The following is a 24,078-nucleotide window of genomic DNA, read 5'->3' as shown; positions in this document are numbered from 1 at the left end:
CTGTGTCGCGGCCATAGTTGTCTTGCAGCTCTAGCCTAAGTTCTTCCTTTATATTTCCCATTCCTTTTGAAACCACTTCTGGCATTGGCTTAAAATTCTGTAACAAATACGCAAAGTGTGAACGCAGCCTTAGTCTACAATAACCAGATAAAGCAAAGATGGAAGGCAGCTGATAAACGGCAGTCAGTGGCACTGGAATATTGGGGGAGATTTAGTAAGCTAAATGCACCAGAACACTGGATCAATTTGCGCCGTAATACTGGCGTACATGACAAACTCCAGATTTATTACGTACGTCAGACACGTTTGGCACCGTACCAGAGTTTTGAAAAGTGTCTAGGAAAAGTGGGCGTGGCTTAGTGAAAAGGGTGTGTGGATTAAAATGCGTCAAAATTTCCAATATTGGTCTAAAGTAAGCCAACCAAGAGGTTTCGTAAAGAAAAGAAAAAAAAGTGTCTAACATGTCTAGCAAGATGCGGCAATTTTTTTTTGACACAGCGTGCACCACTGTGATAAAACTAGACAAGATGATGTGCCAATTTTAAGTCGTAATAAATCTGCCACTATTGCACTGAAATCAGAAAGAAAGGATTCTACCAAGTACCAACATATCCTGGAATGTGTCAGTCAGCACAGAGGTTACAAATTTTAACAAAGCAATGATTCGAAATACAATGGAAAATTGGGACCTGCTTCAAACAAACAAAATATTTTCTTTTTGGAATAGTCTTCAGTGTCCTTGAATAGGAGTATTGCTGAAAATCTAGGAATAGATATCAAAATATGCTGTGCGTCAAAAACGGCCTAAAGACGGCCTATACTCGAGATAGCTGTATGTTCAACAAGAATGTGTCTGTATCTGAAGCTTTTAGCAGTGAAGATAAGGTTGTTTGCGGTTTTTTTTACCAGCTATTAAATAGAACAACAATACAGTGGTAGTTTACATGAACATTTTCTGATTACGTCATACGTTCCTTGCACAGTTTGTGATACGTGCTTCTCACTGCCACGTTCGCTTTCTTCTCTTCTAAATTTCCCTAAATTACTATCTAAACTATTCTCCACCGAACCGCTATTTATTTTAACGTCAATTGCATAAGTATTACCTATAATGCAAAAAAACAACAAAAGTTACTGGTATATACACTTCACCAAATATTATTTTATATAATGGTTAACATATATACACGCAAATATATGTGTGTGTATACATATATATTTTTTTTATTTTCTTGTTATAAATGATAATCGTATTAGATGGCACCAAATGTATACACTTACGTATAAATGCAATATAAAGTATTCTCATATCACACTGAGCCTTTCAGAAACCTTTTATCCTTCATTATATAAAAAATAATAGCCCTGGTACTCCGTGAAGCCAAAAATGCAAAAACAATTGAATAACCAAATGGATGGGCACATTTGACTTGAAACATACTCCGATATATACATTTTTTTCTTTTTAAAGTGAAGCTCTAGATAAAAAGTTGAATTTTTCACTTTTTGCCCACACTTCAGAAACCCTACACACCATCAAAGTCTTATTTACTTGATCGGGGTCAATATGCCCCACAGTCTTTTTAAAGATCTCTGCAGAAGACTGCTCTCTCCGTTTTATCCTAAATGGTTGTTATCATAGGAGAACTGGAACTTCAAAACAAGTGGGGTCTTCAGCAGAAGTAAGGGGATGGTGGGAGATCTAAGGGTCTGCACGAAGCGGGCAAGTATAACTTTAGTGGTGAGTAGTATGCCGGAACACCCAAAAGCAGACGTTTCAGCTTTTACCGGAGATTCACTTTAAACATTGTAGATTTAGTGTTAGAATCCAAATCCATAACTTGTTAGCTTGACATTAACCAGTTTTTATGTGAGAAAACTATACAAAGGTCATTTAGAAAACAACTTGGGAGTTGCTGCAGGTGTCCACCTGCATAAGTTATGTATATTTTCAACATAGTCAATCTAGAATATTGAAATTAAAAAACTGAAGGAGTGTAACAGAGATGACACATTTTCTACTTTAGGTTAAACCGTAAAATAAGAAAACAATGCATGCCACTGATATCATATATAAATACAAGTACAATAAAATAAGTTTACAAAGTATCAAAACCATACCATAAAAGTTATCACATTAAAAAAAAATTAAAAGAATGAAAAAAATACAAAAAAAAACAACAAAACACACACTTGAAATCCTATACAAAGCTTGCATTCTGTAGACATTTATTGTGTGAGGTTTCAAATCAGTTTGTTTTTCTGTAAAGTCATAACCAATAAAACCGCTCAGCTTGTTTTCTTTACCGATTGTTCTGTTTGTTTACGTTCTTTGCCCTTACCCTTTTTGTTACCTTCCAAGTGCACATCTGTGCCTACAGAAAACAGCTGCATAGGAGTAAGATGACCCTTGGCCTGCTTTTCTGGACTAGCAGCTGAAGGCTCTGACAACCAAGACACAAGAGGGCATCTGTCTTTACTTGTTGGTTGTAGGGGATAAAATGCTTGACACTCCCAGTGCCCGGAGGCCTTGTCTTGCTCCTCACTTTCAGAGGTCTGAACAGCAATTTGTGGCACTAGGCGACACTGCTGTTCATGGACTGTAATTACCGATGATATACTAGCCGGTCTTGCTTGAATCCATGAGGTTTGGTGGGGTAGTCGCTCCCATAGCACAGAGTTGCTCTCTGTTTTCTGCCCTTCAGAAACGCATTCACTAGCCACTGTCTCCTGCTCATCAAAGCTAACTTCTTGCACAGCTTCCTGCTTTTTAAAAGAGTCCCTTCTCTCTGAGAGATTAAGCCTCCTCATTACTACTACTTCCGAATCACGCTCATATTTTTCTGTTACCCAGTCTTTATTACGACTACCCACTTCAGATGTACCGTTGGTGCCATCAGGCGATTCCTCCCATGACTGAGTTTCTGGAGGTGTTGTCTTGCGCCCACAAGTTAAGTGGCTGGCCATCTTTTCTACTGACTGTACTCTTTTTAAAAGAGGCGATCGAGGAGCTTCTGTTGCTCTGTTTCGTGCTCCTTGACGTACAATGGCAGGGGGTGACAAAGTCTTGCACTGGAAAACACCATGACTGCTCCTTGAATGCCCAGGCAATAAAGGAGAGGGAGAACGTTGTGGGGAAGATGGTGCCTGATGAGCAGGTGATGGAGTGCAAGCCAGTGGAGATGGGGGAATGCTGCTAGTGGACTTCCTTCGTCCTACCTTGTAGCGTTGTCCACTGAGCTTGGGTGCTAAACATTGCAGGGAACTGGGCCGGATGTGGCCAGCAGGTGAGCTTGGTGTACTAGAGCATGGAGATGTACTTTGAGGTGAAATGTTATCTAGGAAATAGAAAGATTTTTACAGGAAAAAGTGGCACTGATACCTTCATTCAATGTTATTTTGAATTTGTTTAACATGAGATTATACATTATATATTGTTCTAGCAGCACGGAGCACTAATTATGACTATATTAAAAAAATGACTTGTTTTTTCCTACAGAAACAGTGCATGGCAAGGTCTTGTATTGCAGCTCATCCGCATTCACTCGAATAGGGATAAGCTGCAATACCAAGCACAGCCAATGGACAGACATGGTGCGGTTTCTGGAAAAAAATAAGGCTATTTTTTTGTAATCCTGGATAACACATTTAACATTATATAATGTCCAGATACCAGTGTACATATATAAATACGGACAGTATACTATATTACCATATAAAAAAGGAATAGTCCCAATAGTGGTACAAACGCAACAGCTCACAATTTTGAGAGCGCTATTTCCATCTATGAAACAGGATGGATTTATTTCAGAGTAGAGCATATTTTATGCAACCTATCAGAGTCCTTAAACTTTATGGTGGTTTTACTCCAAATAAACATTAAACCTATCAACAGCTCAGGAGCTTAAAACAGCCAAAAGAACATTACTCATAAATATAAAAAGGTATATATTTTATTGAATTCACAATCTAGTAAAAACATACACAAACAAATCAAGGATGGAAGAACTAAAAAACCTGCCGACAGGCCAATATACAAAATAAACAGAGGTGAGTTCTGGGTAATAAATAAATTGTGGTAAAAGTATAGTACTATAGAACACTACTGGATGGTCACCTGTATGGTATGGCCTCCCTAAAAAAAAAGCCCTGGAATAAGGTTAAATAGGAATGTGATGCCAAAATGGAAGTAACCACAAATAAATGGTCAATGGAAATAAGGTAAATAAGCAAGAGTAAAATGCAATAGGAAGGTAATGCAGAGTGTGCAACTACAAGAGTTCTATATAGTCTCCTAATGCGGAGTAGACCAAGATGCAAAGGGTAAATAAATGTTACACCAAATTGCACCGATTAAGACACTCCTAAGCACTCACACGGGCAGTAGTAACACTCAGCGTGTCTGCAGGCGCCTCAACGCGCGTTTCACAAATGCGCATTTTTAATAGATTTTGTATTCCATAAAATATATACCTTTTAGATTTACAGCTGTTTCGATAGGTTTAGAGCATATTTTATAACTGTTGAATTAATGCACACTCTCAAACAGCTGATCCCAGCGACCGGTTCCTTTTGACCGCATGTTACTAATACCTTAAAACGCTAATGGCAATGTGCCTCTGTCATACCATTTAAGACTTACCCATGGGCATATCAGGAGCAGGACTTCTACTAGGGGTTGTGGGCCCAGGAGACAGGCTGTGAGTTGGAGAAGCTGGGAGGCTCTCACTGGAAGACAATGACTGATGAAGTCCTGAGGAAAAGCTCTTGCTGCTTTGTAATACTGTTGATTGCTTAGTAATTTTCTTGAATAGAGAACGCTTTCTGCGAAAATAAAACCGATATAATTGAATATTTATAACTAAATATTACAGGGCTTTTCCAACAGTTTAATTTGCATATCAAATAAACAAATACCTTTCACACCCGATGCCACTCCTGTGCCGACGATTCCATGGTCCCTTGCTAGTCTTTGATTTCTAGACTGCAGCAATGATGCGGTGTGCTCCACATGCGACAACGGCAGTGAACAACTTTCCGCAGCTGTGATGTCAGCATGGATGGCCATCACAATACTGCAGCCAGTGATTGACTGACGTGATCATATGTCTACTACGGCAGGTCATTGCTGTGGCTTAATAAACAAAAACGGACGGGGACCACAGAGTTTTTTTTTTATTTTTCTGTAGAAGAAATTTTAGCTCATCTAATTTTGGTAAATATTTGATTGAATGCATGTGCTCCTATATGTTAGTAAGTGGAGACCGGAAACTGTGCATACCTACCACAGAATGTAGTAATGAACCAGGTTTATCAAAGGGGGTTGCCACTAAGAAAAAATATCAGCAGTGCATTATAAAGAGCATTTTTGTTAAACTTACTATTTGACGATTTCCAGTTTAGTGCCGGTTTCCCGGAGTCCTAAACCACGCCCCCTTGTTAAGACCGAAATATCTTCCTTATGGCCGCAGCTCCGGTCCATAATATGGCCGAGGATGGAGGAACATGTGACTAGACACGTTTCTCTGCATGCTCCACTGTAACAAAGTGCGCCTGCACAAGTTTTCAGGACGCAAAAGTGTTACAATTCTGAAAGTCGTCAACTAGTTTAATTGTGTCGCTCTTCAAAAATCTGTTACCATGCCCAACTGGCTTCTTGTGGCCAACTGCCTATTTATGTCAACTACCAGATTATACACACAACCAAGTTCAAGATCTATTTTGTTAAAAGAATTTTAAAAAAATTAAAAAATAAAAATGACTATCTTTACCTGTCCTGACTTTCCCTCTTCCTGCTTTTCTTGGTCCTTCTGGCCATACGACCTTTACAGCTGTTCTTTCTGGCTGGACCAATTTTTATGGAGGTGTTTTCTAGGGGAGTGGTCCTCAGTGAAACTTTGTTGCCGCTCTGCAATGGGGGAAAAAGAAGTGTAATTAAAATGGTTGTACAGGATTAGATTAACAGCACCACACCTCTTCACACGTTGTATGTGGGTATTACAGTTCAGTTATATTGAGGTGAATGGTGTTGAGCTGCAATACCACACAAGCTGTGGACGGGTGTGGCGCAGATTCTGGATTAAAGAGGCTCTGTCACCAGATTTTGCAACCCCTATCTGCTATTGCAGCAGATCGGCGCTGCAATGTAGATAAGAGTAACGTTTTTATTTTTAAAAAACGAGCATTTTTGGCCAAGTTATGACCATTTTTGTATTTATGTAAATGAGGCTTTCTAAAGTCCAACTGGGCGTGTATTGTGTTCGTTACATCGGGGCGTTTTTACTACTTTTACTAGCTGGGCGTTCTGACGAGAAGTATCATCCACTTCTCTTCAGAACGCCCAGCTTCTGGCAGTGCAGACACAGCCGTGTTCTCGAGAGATCACGCTGTGTCGTCACTCACTTCCTGCCCCAGGTCCTGAATCGTGTCGGACGAGCGAGGACACATCGGCACCAGAGGCTACAGTTGATTCTGCAGCAGCATCGGCGTTTGCAGGTAAGTCGATGTAGCTACTTACCTGCAAACGCTGATGCTGCTGCAGAATCAACTGTAGCCTCTGGTGCCGATGTGGCCGACACGATGCAGGACCTGGGGCAGGAAGTGACGTCACAGCGTGATCTCTCGAGAACACGCTGTGTGTCTGTGCACTGCCAGAAGCTGGGTGTTAACGAACAGAAGTGGATGATGCTGATTCGTCAGCATCATACACTCCCATTCCTAACGCCCAGCTAGTAAAAGAAGTAAAAACGCCCCGATGTACACACATAATACACGCCCAGTTGTACTTTTACTGTAAACACGCCCAGTTGTACTTTTGCAAGCCTCATTTGCATAAATACAAAAATGGTCATAACTTGGCCAAAAATACTCGTTTTTAAAAAATAAAAACGTTACTGTAATCTACATTGCAGCGCCGATCTGCTGCAATAGCAGATAGGGGTTGCAAAATCTGGTGACAGAGCCTCTTTAAGTAGCCATGTTTTTTTAATCCTGTACAACCCCTTTAATGAACAATAATTTCTGAAACTGCAAATGGCCAGTTTGTTGACATGAGTAAGGACAAATCTGGAGACATTTATAACAAGAGCACATGCCCATTAAAAAACGAATGATATAATTTGATTATAGAAATATATTAAGGTCTAAACCAAATTAGTTCACAAGGAGAATAATATTAGACTTCAGTCAGCTAGAACAGAGAGAATAAGGTACTTAACCACTTCCTGACCAGAAGCTTTACCCCCCTCCTTCCTAACCATTTTAAAGTTTTAGCCATGTGCAAATTATAATGGCATATTGTTGATCTATTATTCTTCCAACCAACATGTATTTGGTCTTGCTTTTCTCAGAACATATAGGGCTTTGATATTGTGTAATAAAATAAGTGATATATTTAACTTTAAAAAACAAAACAAAAAACTATGTAAAATCCTTTTCTCTTCGGTACATTGGGGGACACAGACTATAGGTATATGCTGTTGCCACTAAGAGGCTTGACACTAAGAATAGTGTTATTCCCGCACTATATCCACAAAATATTCCAAACAAAATCACTGGAGTAGAACTGGAGTCTTCGTTAAAATATAACTTTTACTTTAGAAAAATATTTAAAACACGTTGTCATGGGGTTCGTTAAGTTAATACACGATCAACAAAGCCAGTGACGAAAGGGCAACTCCAACACGATTTATTGCGTCCAATGCTGACAGAACAAGGAACAACACACAGTCCACAAAATAAGGTAATCACAGGAACATCTTAAGAGCGCTTGCCTCAGCTTCAGCTCTCCTTAAAGGCAAGATGTCGATTTTTTTATATATAATATTGCTTTTAGTATGTCATTAAAATAAATTTTATTCATTTGTGTTTTTGTGTTCTTTTTATTTTTTTCTTTCTTTTACTTCTCTATGGGGGGTGCCATTTTTTTTTCAATCTCTGTATGTGTCGATTAACGACACATACAGAGATGGAATACGGCAGCTACAGTGCATAGGAGTCAATGAACGGGAGCCGTTCCATTGTATCTGCTCTCTGGCTCTGTACTGCGCAGACGCAGGTCAGAGTCACACAGTAGAGCAGCTGTTTGCAGGGAGATAGCAGGCGCCATCATGAAGACCAGCTGCACTGCAGGTAAGGTGTGTGTCTCTGTCTGTCCCTCTTCTCTCACAGACCGCCGCTCTCGTGAGCTCCGACGGCCCCCCCCCGGCAGCCACCCCCACCCGATGGGGCCCCCTATAGTCGTGCAGGACTCTGTATAAAGGACACATGATGTAACTGTCCTGGGAAAACTGGGTGATAAACAATATTAGTGTGGTACCCAGCTTTCCCAGACCCCTGAACGATAAATCTCTCTAGTTGTGCTGAGACTGAGAGGTTCATAAGTCACATCCCCAAACAGTCTCAGCACAACTAGAGAGATTTACCGTTCAGGGGTCTGGGAAAGCTGGGTGACCACCATTACCCCTCCTACTGGAGTGTGAGAGGTTCATTAGTCACATCCCCAAACACACTCCAGTAGGAGGGGTAATGGTGGTCACCCAGCTTTCCCAGAAGCAGATATAACCAAGAAAGGGCTGGATGGACGGGCTGAGGGTGCACAGGGATTTTGGTGACCCCCTCTGTCATGTGATCGGACCTAGGTTAGCGGTTCTGATGCAGACTGGGTTCATGTGACTATAAATCTGTCCATAACAAGTGACAGTGCACTCAGGACAAGCCCTGCACTCATGCCGTAGTTGTGTGGTTCTGTCTGCAGTGATGGCGGTGGGTGGCTCTGACACCCTCCTCCCCCGTCGGGTCATCTCAGGACAGAAGGAGTGTCCGGATTGGAGACACAGCGCCGCACCTGTCCCCAGGTTGTGTCTGGTATTGCAGTAGGTGAATAGGACAGAGCTGTAATAGCACACACGACCTGAGGACAGGTGCGGCGCCATGTTTTCCTAGACGACCCCTTTAAGACTTTTCCGGTGTGTGTGTGTGTGTGTGTGTCAGAGCGGAGCGTGCACGGGCGCCGCTGATACTTCATAGCCGCTTATCAGCTGTTTTGAAGAATCAGCGGCGAGAGCGCACACGCACACACACGACCCCCCCCCCCCCGACACGCAAAATCAAGTGTAATCAAGCGTTTTTTTATGTGGTTTTTGGCACGTAAAATGTGCAAAAAAAACCGTGACAAATACACGCCGTGTGAACCTGTCAACTGAAAAGTCATTCACTTCACTTTCATCAGTCTAAGGGTATGTTCACACACAATATTTTCAGCTGAAAAATCGGAGGCAGAACGCCTACAAGCATCTGCCCATTGGTTTCAATGGGAAATACGGCATTCTGTTCCGACAGGGCGTTTTTTACGTGGTTGTTTTCCAAAAACGGCACGTAAAAAGACGCCCGCCAAAATGAAGTGCACGTCACTTCTTGGGTCGTTTTTGGAGCCTTTTTTCATTGACTATAGAAAAACAGCTCCGAAAACGGCCGTAAAAAACGCGAGTTTGATTAAAAAATGGCTGAAAATCAGGAGCTGGTTTCCCTTTGTTTAGTAAGCGTGTGAACATACCCTTAGCCGTTTGGTGTGTCCTATAACTTCTGCATTCCAGCTGCAGAATCACACCCAAAATGGCAGCCGGACATTGTTTAGCAATTTGAAGACACCTTTTCCTGGCTTGTAGGAGGGGGGGGTGAGTCCCTCCCACATTTACAGCAGCTGTGAGTCAGGTTGCTTTGCCTTATTAACCTTGCTGCAATTCTGGGAAGTGCCCCCCCCCCCCTGGTGGCCAACATAGGAAAACATGTCAAATTATTACTTAATTTTTAATACTTTCCACCATGTGGAAAAAAAAAAAAAAATACAGCAAAAAAACGTAAAAAATATAATAGAAATAAGTAACGACACTTAAAAAAAAAAAAAGGTTTAATTCGCGACACATTCCCTTTAAGGTCTAAATCCAGAAGATCTCCATCCTCCCAAGGACAAGCCCTTATATACCCCTCAGGGGGAGGAACATCTTGGCAGCTTCTAGTTACCATCATTATAATGACTTTAGTTTGTGTCTCTACTGTCTGTATGTGAGTTGTGTCCTTTGTACCATCATGTGTATTGCCACAGCCGGGATGAGGACACAGGGGGGGGGGGGGGGGGGGGTGATAATTGGATCTGCTTGGTTTGCTGGTCTGCACCTGAGCTGAATATAACTGTGGTGTCTCCTGACTGGACAATGAGAACACTGTCTTGTGGACTTCACCTCTGACTCGTCTGATTGTCCATAGGCTGGAGACACAACCTGTGGTACCTGATTACAGAGTCATTCCTCTCTGCTGAGGACTCACAATAAACCACACATAATGCACCATCACAAATGCACCATCACACACGTGTACAAACACTTATAAAAAAACATATACAAAAACATAGCACTTCTGCATCCACTGCAATAAAAGAATATATATCGGAATTTTATCAAAGAAAAACAAGTGGAACGCGTACTCCTCTAAAACAGATATAACTGTGGCAAAAAACCCCATTACATTTTATGGGCTATTGAAGGTCTTATTCCGAACTAAAATTGGAAGTTTTGAATGCTTTCATTGCGGTCGATGCAGAAGTGCTATGTTTTTGTATATGTGGTTGTACACATGTTTAAAATATAAATAATAAAGTCTTCGGTCCCACTCCAGTGATTTTGTTTCGTAAGCTGTAGTAGAAGCAGAAACAATGTAAGTCAAAACGAGAGGAGAATCCCTCCGAAAAAAAAAAAAAAAACACCATGAAAACCTTGAACAAATGGGTGGGAGCTGTGTCCTCCGATGAACTGGACAAGAAAATTATTTTACGTTGAGTACTCAAAAAATCCTGTTTTCTCGTTCGTTACATTGCGGGACACAGACCATGGGACGTCCTATAGCAGTCCCCAGCGGCAGGAAGAGAAAGAAAGCACATGCTCACTTACTGCTCAAATGCCTGCAAGATGCTGCGTCCAAGGGAAGTGTCTGAGGAAGCAAAGGAGTGAACCTGATAGAACTTGACAAGTGTGCAAGAAAGACCATGTAGACGCCTTGCATACCTGAAGAGCAGAAGCTTGATCGCGCACAGCCCAGGAAGCCCCAACCGCTCTGGTAGAGCGAGCTGTGATCCAAAAAGGGGGTACCTTAATCGGTAAGCCTCGTGAATAGCCAGCCAAATCTATTGAGCAATAGTGGCCCTAAAGGCAACCAATCCCTTGATTGTACCCTCCAGGAGGATATACAAGAAGTCCAACCTCCAGAAGGAAGCAATTTTAAGTCCGCAAGGCGTGGACAACATCTAGGTTCGGAAGACAACACTCCCTCGGGTGACTAGGAGCCGGGCAAAAGGACAACAGAACGACGTCCTCAATCAGGTGAAAGGCTGAGACGACCTTAGGCAAAAAGTAGGGCAACGTACTAAACAACTCCTTGTCCTGAGTGTGTCCGGAATGGAGAGCGGCATGACAAAGCTGCCAGTTCAGAACCAAGTTGAGAACCCCGTAAAGGAATCTGAAGACAATAAGGTGGAGCCGCGTGAGCAATCCCCTACAAAAAGGTATTGACATCGAACTTGGAGGCCAACGGGCGAATTATCAGCATGGAAAGTGCTGACACCTGTCCCTTAAGGGCCAAACCCTGATCCAGGCCACCCTGGTTGAAGGAAATTACTCTAGAGAGAGAAAAATCGCAAGGAACGGAGATTGCGATTCTCACACTAATGATAGTAGGTCTTTCGAGTACGACAATAAATGCGGGATGAGGAGGACTTCCGAGCATTGAGAATGGTGAGTATAACCCTTTCCGACAAACCCCGTTCCCGCAGAATGGCGGCCTGAACAGGCACCCTGTTAAACGTAGCGACTCTAAATTCTAGAGAGGTCCCTGAGAGAGGAGGTTGGAACGGTGAGGCAAGGGCCACAGTGCATTTTCCAGCAGGGACAAAACGTTCACGTGCCAACTACATCACAGCCAATCTGGCGCTACCAAGATGGATGGAATCCTATCGGCCTTGAGACGTCTGAGGAGCCGAGGAAAAAGGGGAAACACGTATAGAAGCTTGAAGCAGTTTCACGGAGCCCCGAGAGCGTTCACGGAGTAAACTTCTGGATCCTGGGCTCAGGAGATAAAGCTGGTAACCTTGTGATTGAACCTGGACGCCATCAGGTCCACATCTGGCTTGGCCCATCCGGTCGAAGACCTGCTGGTGGAGGGACCTCTCCCTGGGTTCCACCTGTTCGACTGAAAGTCCCCGACCCAGTTGTCAACCTCTGGAACATGTATTGCGGACACAGAGGGAACGTGATGTTCTGCTGAGGTAAGAATCTTCAAGGTCTCGGCTATTACTGCTGCGCTTCCAGTCTCGCCATGGTGATCGAAATAAGCCATGGCTGTGACAGTATCCGTTTTGACTCGCCATGGTTGGCCGGAAAGAAGCGATGTCCAGTGCAGCAGACAAAAGGAATATGGCTCTCAACTAAAGGCGGTTGATGGGTAGAGATGACTCCTGTGGGGACCAGAGCCCCTGGTTCCAAAATGTTCCTTCCCACCCTTCGAGATTGGCATCCGTGGAGATGATCTGACCATTCAGTGAAAGGAAGGAGCGATTGCGGGAAATGGCTGGGGAGGAGATCCCTCCCACCTGTAGGGTCCGACGGACAGCCAGAGATAGGAGGATCCATTGATTCAAGGAGTTCAGAGAATGGTTCCATTGGGAGAAGATCACCCGTTGAAGGGGGAGAGAGTGGAACTGTGGAGAGTGGAGAGTGGAAGACTTCGAAACAGCTGACTGGAAGTAACGTTCTGGAGGAAGGCTGGTAGATTCAATTTTGTATCCCAAGGACACCACTTCCTGAACCCAGGCGTCCAAAATGTGGGAAAGCCAGACGTCCTTGAAGTACAGAAGTCTGCCACCCCATCCGAACCGAATAGAGTGGGGGTACACCTTCATGCGGAGTTGGGCCTACCATCCTTGGCAGTCTGAGGTTTTTCTACCAAGGGGGACGGGCCTTGAAGAAAAGCTTGGCTTTCTGATCCTGTGGGGCGGTTGTATGGATGACTGAGTGCTAGGGAACCCACGAAAGGACCAAAGAGGTCAGGGGCTGTACGTATGACCCTGTTCTGGGAGAGGCGCGTACTCATGCTACCCATGACATCAGAGATGATTTCATTCAGTCTGGTCCCAAAGAGACAGGAACCTGAAAAATGAATCCGTGTCAGAAACCGCTTGGAAGCCATATCTGCAGACCAACATTTCAGCCAGGCTGTCCTGCACATAGCAATGGTAGAATATGAAGCACGAGCCACCAGACAAGCAGCGTCAAAGAGATGCCTAGCACAAGTATTTGGACGCATTACAGAGGTGATCGGATAGATCAGCCAATTCCTCCTAAGGAGCCCTAGAAAGGAGACCATGACGAATGGGGTGCCCATTCAATGGTAGCTCTACTCACTAAGGTCAAAGAAGAAATAGGACGTATGGTGTAGCCAGTAGCCTAAAAGGCAGACTTGGCAAAGGACTCCATGCAGTGGTCCAGAGAAATCTGAACGAAGTTGCATCCGCCATGGGCAAAGTAGTAGTCTTGGCCAGGTGGGAAACCGGAGGGTCCTCCGCTGGAGACTTATCCCATTTGGAAGAGACCCCTTGCTCAAAGGGATACTTAATATCCAACCGGCTAGAGTGAGTGAACTTGTCCAAGTGTTTCCATTTCTTGGAAACTATGCCTTCAAGTTCAGCATGTACTGGAAAAACCTTTTGGGACTGTTGAGGTGGAAGGAGGTAAACCGAATAAGATGAAGGTGGTACCGCATCAGCGACCTGTAAGGTGTTATGGACCACCTTAATGAGCACTTCACTAGAAGTGGACAGTTTGGAAGAATTTTTGTTATCCAGATCAGAGTTTCCCCTCTGATAAGGCCCACCTTTGGTGGGCGAGGTGAGGCAGAAGAGGCCAGGAAAACCGAAGTTAGTCGTGTAGACCTGGCATGCTTTGTGGCCTGCCGTGTGAGGAATACGTGGACAGAGTCCAGAACTGGCTGGTCAGAAAGGCGAACCAACATGCCCAGGGGGATATCAGTGATGTTATGTACAGTCCTAAAAAGGGAATGGACTCAGTCTAGGGTACAGTGAGATAAAAAAAAACACTCAGGGACTTAGGGCTATGGCATCTGGAGCAAGAAAGAGAGGCCTAGGGTCGGTCCTACCCAGTTCCTGGAGTGTATATGATTGTCCTAGAGGAAAAGGCAGCAATACTCATTCAGTAGGTTCTGTGTCCCCAGCAGCATCTGTCCAAATGAACAAGACACAGAGCGGGAGCACGAGGCTGATTCGCTAGGAGATCGTGAAACGCGCGCTGGAGCACGATTGGACAAGCAGCGGTCCTGCCCCCTGCCTGAGAAAGCACACACATGCTGTCAGAAGATGGCACCACTGGCTACAGCTGGCAGAAAATGGCGGTACTCAAAGTGAAAATGGAAAATGGCGCTGCCGGCTACAGGCTTGCTGTAAATAATGCCTCTTCAAGTGTTAAGGGCATGGGAGCCCGAAAAAGCAGAAGTCAGGTAGGTGGAGTCAAGCGTATTGTATGTACAAGCGAAGGCCAGTGGGCATGGGGGGTTGTAACACTCTTCTTTATCCATCTCAAATGGGAGATCAGCAGGAGCACCCACCCAGTGATTCCCCCTGTAGTAAAGAGAGACACTGGTGGGAGTGAGTATGAGGGGTGCTCCTTAGGCTGATGGGTGACAGAGTAGCTGACGCTCTTATCCCACATGTCTTCATAGGCAGGAGGCAACAGCGCATTTGTAGAGAGGACACTGTGCATCCGCCTTGGAGGGGACAACAGGAAGACTTCTGTTAACCCTGTTTCCCAGCTAAGGGTGTGTTCACAAAAGCGTTGGGCTTCCATTCATCGGTTTGGGGCCCATTGTAAAGAGTTGAGGACGTGGGCATCAGGAAGTTATTGGCTTGAAGACAGTTTTCCTTGTGAGTTCAGATGCAATGTCTTGCCCGGTGGAATGGGGGCTGAAGAAATGCCAAATGAAGTGGAACAAGAACCAGATTCTTGGGAGAAACTGAGAGTCTAGATTTATTCTGGGGCAAGGGAACTCTAGCCCCCAATAGGGCTCAGTGATCATGTCATCCAGAGACAGGAGCAATACAACGTGAGACTTGTGGGAGAGCCAATTCCATCAAGGAGGCTCTTCAGACGAGGTGCCCTGGTGGAGAGGAGGTGCCCAATCCACAAAGTTGTACTTACCCAGGCAAATGGAACAGACCTGTGTCAAACCTCCGGCCTTTAGACAGACTAAGTAACGGATAGTGAGTGACTATCTTGAGAGACATGGAAGAAGAGTGTCTGCCATGAATACATGAGATCCAGATGTTTTTGGAAGAAAGGCCTGTCTGGAGGTTTCCACTTTTTTAGAGACCATTGACAAGTCTGAGTGTCTAGGAAAAAGTTTGGAATAGCGTATGATCCTCCGAAGGGATGAATCCTCACGACCAGTGTCCTTGATCCGCAGCATCTCTCGGATTGCAGGAATGAGGCTGTCCATCATGATGAAAGCCACTTACTGCTCAGCATCTAAATTCCAATTAGGATCGGTCGAAAGTCTTCCCCAGTTGAGAGAAGGCATCAGAGCGAGAGGGGTCCTGCAACGGAGTTTCAGTGGGCAGCCCCGTAGACTGTTTGGGAGAACTAATTAGATCGGCCAGTGTTAGAGACCAACGATGTGTCCAGCCCGGCTCAATAAGTTCAGAGTGTGTGGGGACTAACTTCTGAGTAGCAACAAGAGTAAGCAAAGAAAAGGGTTACTGAAAAAGAGCGGAATGTCTCGCCTCTGGGTTTCACTCAAGTAGCAGATGCATAGCAGAGTAGGCCAGAATAAGGCCTGGGCTTCAATTAGTGCACCCACGCCACGAGAGCCAGAAGTAAAGGGAGGGGACAGGAAAGCCCACGCTATGTAGACATTGTAGGAGGAAGGGGACGCCGCACATACGGAGACCATGAAGAGACCTGTATTTGTTCCGTGGCTGGGCCGCACAGTTGCGCAGCTCAGGAAAAAACAGAATTGCAGCAGGCCCTGTGAGATAACCCATGCAATAGGAAGAGTGGAGCTGGGGATAAAGATGGCAAGGAGGCAAAATGCTGCAAAGGGTTAGGAGGGAGAATAACCCCCTCCATGTGATGGGGGAAAAAAACGTGTGGAGAGAAATGGCGGGGGTGGGGGGACTGGGGAGCGTCATACTCACCGATTACAGTTTACTCTCCCTATCTAAATCCTCTTTACTCCGGCTCCCCCAGAGTACCAAGCAGGGTCACTACTTCAGCGTCTTTACACCCAGCTTGGGGAGTACACTTGAATAGGGGGTGGAGCAGACAGGAACACTGGTTGACCCCATGGCTGGCAGGTAACAGAGGAGCCGGACTGCTCTATTCTACTTTGTCTTCTTTGAGGAGGGAGTAACAGTGTGACAATTCAGAACTGTTCGCCCACCCTGCTTGTGGACAAACAGGGAGGCATGTTATCCCTATTTCCCAAATCAGAGGGAAGGTAGTGAATTGTCCCAAAAGGTGAAGTGCAAGAAACAAAAGCATTTCGGGGCAGGTCCTAAAGTACATCTGAGGTAGTGACATAACAAGTGTTAGATGCATTAGACGTGGATAGAGGCAAATGTTGGGAGGGGATCAGGGTCCACAGTGTTGACTTGGTAGGCTGTGTGGATATCATATATGGGCTTCATATACGTATACACATCAGGAGTGCCCACATGTGGGAAACTAGACAAACGGGGGGAGGGGGGCACAGAGGAGGTGGTGAAACGCAGTCCTAGAGTAAATGATCTCAGAGAATCAAGGAGACACCACAGGCGCTGAATTTTCATTTTCTTTGCCTGGAGTTTGTTTAAAAGTTTAATTTTTGAACCAAGCATAATTTAAATTTCACGAACATTGACAGATTTCATTTAAAATTCGGTCAGTCAAGTCTTAGAAACAAACAGCTACTTTTCAATCAGCTTGGATCACCAAGTGCTGTTTTTGCCAGTCTGTTAACGAACTGAGGAAATTGTAAATGGTATGCAACACATTTCAGGTGGAGCGGTTCTTTGAAAAAGGAATGGGTTATCATCTTGAATTACATGGTTTAAGGTAAAGCTACTAGATACATATGAAAATTTACCTTTAAAAGGAGCTCCACAACATCCATGTGTACCAAGCCAAGGACAGATTCTCCATTAACATGTGTTATCAAATCTCCAGCCCTCAACCCTGCTTCATGAGCTGAACTTCCATCTTCTACACTCTAAAGGAACACAACAAAAGGTTCAACAACCTGTCAAACAGAATTCTTTACACAACCAGACACAAAGCTTTACTTACCCAGACCATGTGGTGTACAGTATACACATCACTTTCTCCCATGTAAACACGGATGGCCCGCAAAGTGAAGCCATATTTCTTGCCAGAACTATGTATAATTATTGGGGGCCGCAGACTTGTTACTGCCACTGCTGTTTCTCGGGTGGGAGAAGAGTCCCTGGACGAGGGATTTGATGACAGAGAATGTGGGGATATGGGACTCATAAGGGATCCAGTGCCAAAGTCATCTGTTGAAACAAAAGAAACCCATTTTCCCATACAGTAGGTACAAGTCCTTGTGGATGGCATTAACAGATCATAGCAAGAAATTAATGAGAAGGTCATTAATGTTTAAACTTACAAGACAAAAAAAATAAAAATACAAACATTGGTTATAGCAAGGAGAAAATTAAAGCTTTTACTGCACAACGCTTCCTGTCCAGATAAAATCAACCCAAAATAATGCAGTGTGCAAATTTCACAGAAATCGTTCCCGATAATTGCCCTGTGTAAACTTAGCAGCGATCAGCCGATGAATCGTAACAACCCGCTGAATAAAGTTATTGTGTTATATAAATACACGGTAAACGCCGTTGATTTAAGACGCGAAAAAGAGTGGCGAAATTTCAGGTTTTTTTTCTATTCCCCCCAAAAAAAAGTTAATAAAAGTTAATCAATAAATAATGTCCCCCAAAATGGTGCTATTAAAAAGTACAACTTGTTCCGCAAAAAACAAGACCTTATACAGCTATGTCAACGCAAAAATAAAAAGGTTATAGCTCTTGGAATGCAACGATGGAAAAACGTAAAAAATGGCTTGGTCATTAAGGTCTAAAATAGGCTGGTCATTAAGGGGTTAATACTCTTTGGCCCTTGAAGAGGTCTTAGAGAGAATTAGTTCACTTTTTTGGAACAAACATATATTTTTAAATTACGCAACCTCCCAAAAAGGCTACCATCCCTCCTAATATTTAATCAGGTAAAATGTTGCATTTTATTTTTATTTTTTTTATTGTGTGACAAACAGCAAAATTTCACACCAATCAAGTAAACAGAAATGTTGCAAACTATTACACCAATGAAATTCAAGGGTCTATTTACACTGCGTTTGACAGAAGAGTGACGGATGCCAAAAAGATACTCTTTTGTGTGCCTGTGGAAGTCTGTATACCTTTTTTTTTCAACTGTATGCAATTACATAATCTACTATGCTACTTCATAAAGAGGCAGCCAGTAAAGAACAGTACATAGCAGTTTACTTTTTTTTTTTAACAAGCAAGCCTGTATGCCTCTATATGCCCATCGGATGCTTCTGTCTGAGGTATCCATCAGGAAATCCTGCCATATATACTCCAACATTGTGGATAAACCATTACTAATTAAAGCTATGTGGAGTATAGCATAAAATGTTACAATGTCTTACCAGAGGTAATAATCAATGAGAGTGCAGAAACAGACGCCGATTTGGGGACACGGCTTCCAGGAGTAGAGCTCTGTTTTTCAGGTGTCTCTCTGTGACCCCGTAGACGCCGGCTCAGTCCAGGTTCCAGAGTGCGAGGAGTAGAGTTTCTTGCTCCAGTGCTGTTACTGCGCAGACGAGTTCGGCTTAAACTTACTATATCTGCTAAAGAAGGATAGTTGAACCAATTTATTATAATCTATCATTTGTTAGTGTATTTCCAATGGACAAAACAGCAACCTTTGTATTAATTTACATTACTTTGTTTAAATAACATGAACACAGAAGGAAATGTTTGCAATATTTAAATCTCATCCGAAGGAGCCAAATTTCTGCAAACTAAGTTAACCCAAAAACACATCTAAACTACCATTTATACAAAGAGGGGTTTAAAAGTATAGACAAAAGGCCTGTATTCACACTTCTGGTAAGTTCACATACTTAATATTTGATGTTACGATTGTTAATTTGATCATTTAGATTATAGAATTTCTAAATATGAAAAATAGCACACAATTATCTTAAAATACTTGACAAACAAGGCAAAACTATTGTCATAACTAATTCAAGACAAAAATGGAGAAATGCTACAACCGATCAGAATTTCTTCTATAACGTCATGTGTGTCAAAGGAAGCAGACAATTGTTCGGAATTTAATTACCACAAAGTGATGATGGCTTTGAAGATGTCCCTTTTAGATCTCCTAAAGTGAAGATGGGTTTGTCAGACTTGTGATCAGAAGTTTCATCTTCAGACGAAAACGCAAATTTAGGCATGGTATCCAGGCTGCACGTGCTGGTAAGCACACATGGGCTTGCACTGCGCTCGCTCAGCCATGAGTGATGGGAAGACCCACAAGACGTCCAGGACCTTAGCCTTATCAGCAAAATAATAATAATAATAAAAATAATAAAAAAAAGAAGGTTAAACATATTAACATTATTATGACACACTTATCAGAGGATAAATATTGTAAAGTAATCAGTTTCAACATACAGTATATGCTTACTACAATGTGATGTAACATTAAAAAGATTCAAAGGAAACATAAGATGTGAAAGTGATCATCAAGACCACATTACTACCCTTCAATTCCTGGATAACCATTAATCAATGGGACACAAACATAAAATCTCTCTCAAATTAGTAGCATTTTAATATTTATTCTCTAAATTATTGATACAAGCTCTAGCCCAGGGGTCTCAAGCACGCGGCCCGCGGCCGCATGCGGCCCCTGAGGACGTCATCTGTGGCCCGTGGGACACAGAGCCGCTAGTATCGGCTCTGCTCCGGTACTCTGTGAAATCCCCGACATCGCTGTCCATGAATGGACACACGATGTCTGGGGCTTCCCAAGAGCCGGAGTCCCGGGCAGAACGCTAATATAAGTTCTGCTCCGGGACTCTGTGGAATTCCCTGACATCGGTGTCCATATATGGACAGTTTTGTCAGGGTCTTCCCCAGAGCAGAGTCTTGGGCAGAGCGTTCGCATAGGCTCTGCTCCGGGACTCTGGAATCCCCTGACATCGCTGTCCACATATGGACAGCGATGTCTAGGGATTCCCCAGAACTGGATAGTGATGTCAGGAGAACAGCTGGAGTCCCAGTAGTAGCGCTCTGCCCGGGACTCCAGCTCTGGGGTTGCTCATGTCAGTTGCTTCCCCAGAGTTCCCGGTCCAGCAGAGGAATCCCTGGCCAAAGCGTCGGCAACGCTCTGGCTGGGGATTCCAATCCTAGAGGGAGCCCCAATTAAACCATCTACTGGGGGCGCCTGTGGCAGCATCTACTGGGGGCGCCTGTGGCAGCATCTACTGGGGGCGCCTGTGGCAGCATCTACTGGGGGCGCCTGTGGCAGCATCTACTGGGGGCGCCTGTGGCAGCATCTACTGGGGGCGCCTGTGGCAGCATCTACTGGGGGCGCCTGTGGCAGCATCTACTGGGGGCGCCTGTGGCAGCATCTACTGGGGGCGCCTGTGGCAGCATCTACTGGGGGCGCCTGTGGCAGCATCTACTGGGGGCGCCTGTGGCAGCATCTACTGGGGGCGCCTGTGGCAGCATCTACTGGGGGCGCCTGTGGCAGCATCTACTGGGGGCGCCTGTGGCAGCATCTACTGGGGGCGCCTGTGGCAGCATCTACTGGGGGCGCCTGTGGCAGCATCTACTGGGGGCGCCTGTGGCAGCATCTACTGGGGGCGCCTGTGGCAGCATCTACTGGGGGCGCCTGTGGCAGCATCTACTGGGGGCGCCTGTGGCAGCATCTACTGGGGGCGCCTGTGGCAGCATCTACTGGGGGCGCCTGTGGCAGCATCTACTGGGGGCGCCTGTGGCAGCATCTACTGGGGGCGCCTGTGGCAGCATCTACTGGGGGCGCCTGTGGCAGCATCTACTGGGGGCGCCTGTGGCAGCATCTACTGGGGGCGCCTGTGGCAGCATCTACTGGGGGCGCCTGTGGCAGCATCTACTGGGGGCGCCTGTGGCAGCATCTACTGGGGGCGCCTGTGGCAGCATCTACTGGGGGCGCCTGTGGCAGCATCTACTGGGGGCGCCTGTGGCAGCATCTACTGGGGGCGCCTGTGGCAGCATCTACTGGGGGCGCCTGTGGCAGCATCTACTGGGGGCGCCTGTGGCAGCATCTACTGGGGGCGCCTGTGGCAGCATCTACAGAGGGCACTGTGGCAGCATCTAGTAATGTAGTATTATAGTAACAGTGTTATAGTAGTTCAAATAACTAATGATCAATAATTTTGTAATGTATCAAATTTGAAAGTAATGCGGCCCGTCAACTTCCCATTTTTTCTATATGTGGCCCACTTACCCGGCCGAGTTTGAGACCCCTGCTCTAGCCCTAAGTGTCTAGGGCCCCTAGCTCTAATAACGGCGACAACTGTAGCTGAAGGCTACACATGCAGCAGTGAGTAGACCAAGTCTCAGACTGCTCTGTGAGACTTCCTGCTTCTGAGCTGGAAGAGCTTACGTTGAAGGTGGGGACTGTTAAGGTGACCAGAACGAACAACCGTCGGTTATAAATTTAACTGTACAGTCGTTACTGACCCATGGCCAACATAAATAGTTTAAGAAAAACAAAACAGTTCGGCCGCGTTGGAAATTTTCTTCCGAGTGTTGGAAGAAGTTGAAATTGTATGGGTCATTTAAGCGACCACGGACAATTGTTCTGTAAATGCCAACTGACATAGGAAGAGTGTAGATTACATCATTATATTTACAACACGTCTGGTCGATACATCGGATGGAAAACTTCTCTCATCAGACATGTACGGGCCCATATTAAGACTAACGGCCAATATCATCTGAAATTTGCATCGAGATGTTGGCTTAAAGAGGCTCTGTCACCACATTATAAAGTGCCCTATCTCCTACATAATGTGATCGGCACTGTAATGTAGATCACAGCAGTGGTTTTTATTTAGAAAAACGATCAATTTTGACCAAGTTATGACCTATTTTAGATTTATGCTAATGACTTTCTTAATAGACAACTGGGTGTGTTTTACTTTTTGACTAAGTGGGCATTGTAAAGAGAAGTGTATGACGCTGATCAATCGGCGTCATACACGGCTCTCCATTCATGTACTGAAACATCGTGATCTTACGAGATCACAATGTGCTGTCACTTACTTACACATTAACCGTACTGAAGTGTCGGGATTGTGAATAGACATCGCGTCCTGGTTTTTAAAATGGGGTGATTTATTGGGGGGATTCGAATATATAAGGCCCTCAAAACCACTTCGGAACTAAACTGGTACCTGTAAAAAATAGCCTTTTGAAATTTTCTTGAAAATGTGAGAAATTGCTGCTAAAGTTCTAAATCTTGTAACGTCCTAGAAAAATAAAAGGACGTTGAAAAAACGATGCCAACATAAAGACATCTTGGAAATGTTAACTAGTGACTATTTTGTGTGGTATGACTATCTGTTTTACAAGTAGATACATTTACAATTTGGGAAAATGCAAATTTTTGCAAATTTTCTCTAAATTTTGCTTTTTTTCACTAATAAATATTGAATTTAAATCGACTAAATTTTTCCACTATCATAAAGTACTATATGTCACGAGAAAATCTCAGAAATCGCTTGGATAGGTCAAAGCATTCCCAAGTTATTACCACATAAAGTGACACGTCCGATTTGAAAAAAAAATCGGCTGTGCCACAAGGACAAAACAGGCTGCGTCCTAAAAGGGGTTGATAGATCTGGGATGGAATATAAACAAGTCAAACTTAACACCGTCCAACAGATGCATTTTTTTGGGAATCCTTTCACACTCCTCCAGACAGTTGTCCTTTCTCCCTCAGGGAAAGATCCAGCCTTTGATAGAGAGGGTCTCAGTCCTCTTTTTGGATCACTTGACTTCTTTCAGAAGGGCTATGTCAGTCCTGGGTCTTTTAACCTTCTGTATCCCGGCCATAATGTCGGCTCAGTTCAGGTCCAGACCTCCGCAGAGGGACATATTCGAGAAATGGCACAAGAGCAAACTCTCACTAGATTACTCCCTACTCCTTTCCTCGTTAGCCAGACTCTCTCTCCCAGTTGGTGGATGAAGGTAGAAAACTTCAGGAAGGGTGTTTCATGGGAAAGGTCTCCAACCCTGAACATTACAACGGATGCCAGTCCTTGGGGGTGGGGAGCCCATGGCGAATCCTTCTGCCTTCAGGGTTAGTGGGATCCTTAAACCTCCATAAGATCTTTCAACTACTGGGAGCTGGAGGCAGTACTTCAGGCTATAAAAAACACAATCCCTATACTTTTGGGAAAGAGGGTAAAGATTCTTTCGGACAACACGACTACAGTAGCATACATAAATCATCAGGGAGGTACAAGATCAGGACTTCTGAGCTGCAGATCCTTTCCCTAGCTGAGATGCATCTATTGTCCCTTTCAGCTGTCCATCTAAGGGGAAGGGACTATCAGGTAGCAGACTTGAGCAGAAGACAGTTGCTACAGTCAGAATGGTCCCTGAATCAGGAAGTCTTCCGGATGATTATGACCAGGTGGGGGAATCCTTCCATAGACCTGCTCGCTTCCAGGGAGAACAAGAAGGTGCCCACAGATTCTCCTCCCTAGACACCAAGGAATATTCAGTAGCAGTAGATGCGCTCTCCCAGTGTTGGAGCCAGGAACAGGGTTATGCCTTTCCCCCCCCCATTGTCTACTCCCGAGTGTTTCAAATATAGATCAGGGAGGACAAAGCCTCGGTAATCCTAATTGCTCCATTTTGGCCAAAGAGACCATTGTTCACAT

At 44.4% G+C, this 24,078-nt stretch overlaps 1 protein-coding gene across 1 annotated transcript in view; it reads right to left on the bottom strand.

Moving 5' to 3' along the window:
* Positions 1-1,208: 1,208 nt before the first annotated feature.
* MAST3 (microtubule associated serine/threonine kinase 3) overlaps positions 1,209-24,078 on the bottom strand; it is a 311,223-nt gene continuing 288,353 nt past the window's right edge. Inside the window, exons 23-29 of the mRNA XM_075862996.1 lie at positions 19,479-19,693; positions 18,781-18,981; positions 17,379-17,605; positions 17,179-17,301; positions 5,772-5,908; positions 4,643-4,824; positions 1,209-3,338 (exon numbers count right to left, since the gene is read on the bottom strand). Coding sequence (XP_075719111.1) covers positions 2,290-3,338; positions 4,643-4,824; positions 5,772-5,908; positions 17,179-17,301; positions 17,379-17,605; positions 18,781-18,981; positions 19,479-19,693 — 2,134 coding nt within the window. The 3' untranslated portion in view covers positions 1,209-2,289. The remainder of the gene's footprint in view (positions 3,339-4,642; positions 4,825-5,771; positions 5,909-17,178; positions 17,302-17,378; positions 17,606-18,780; positions 18,982-19,478; positions 19,694-24,078) is intronic.

Source organism: Rhinoderma darwinii, chromosome 1, assembly GCF_050947455.1.
Source record: "Rhinoderma darwinii isolate aRhiDar2 chromosome 1, aRhiDar2.hap1, whole genome shotgun sequence".
NCBI classification, from domain to species: Eukaryota; Metazoa; Chordata; class Amphibia; order Anura; family Rhinodermatidae; genus Rhinoderma; species Rhinoderma darwinii.
The sequence above is the reverse complement of the archived record's forward strand: the minus strand, read 5'-3'. Positions and strand labels throughout refer to the sequence as shown.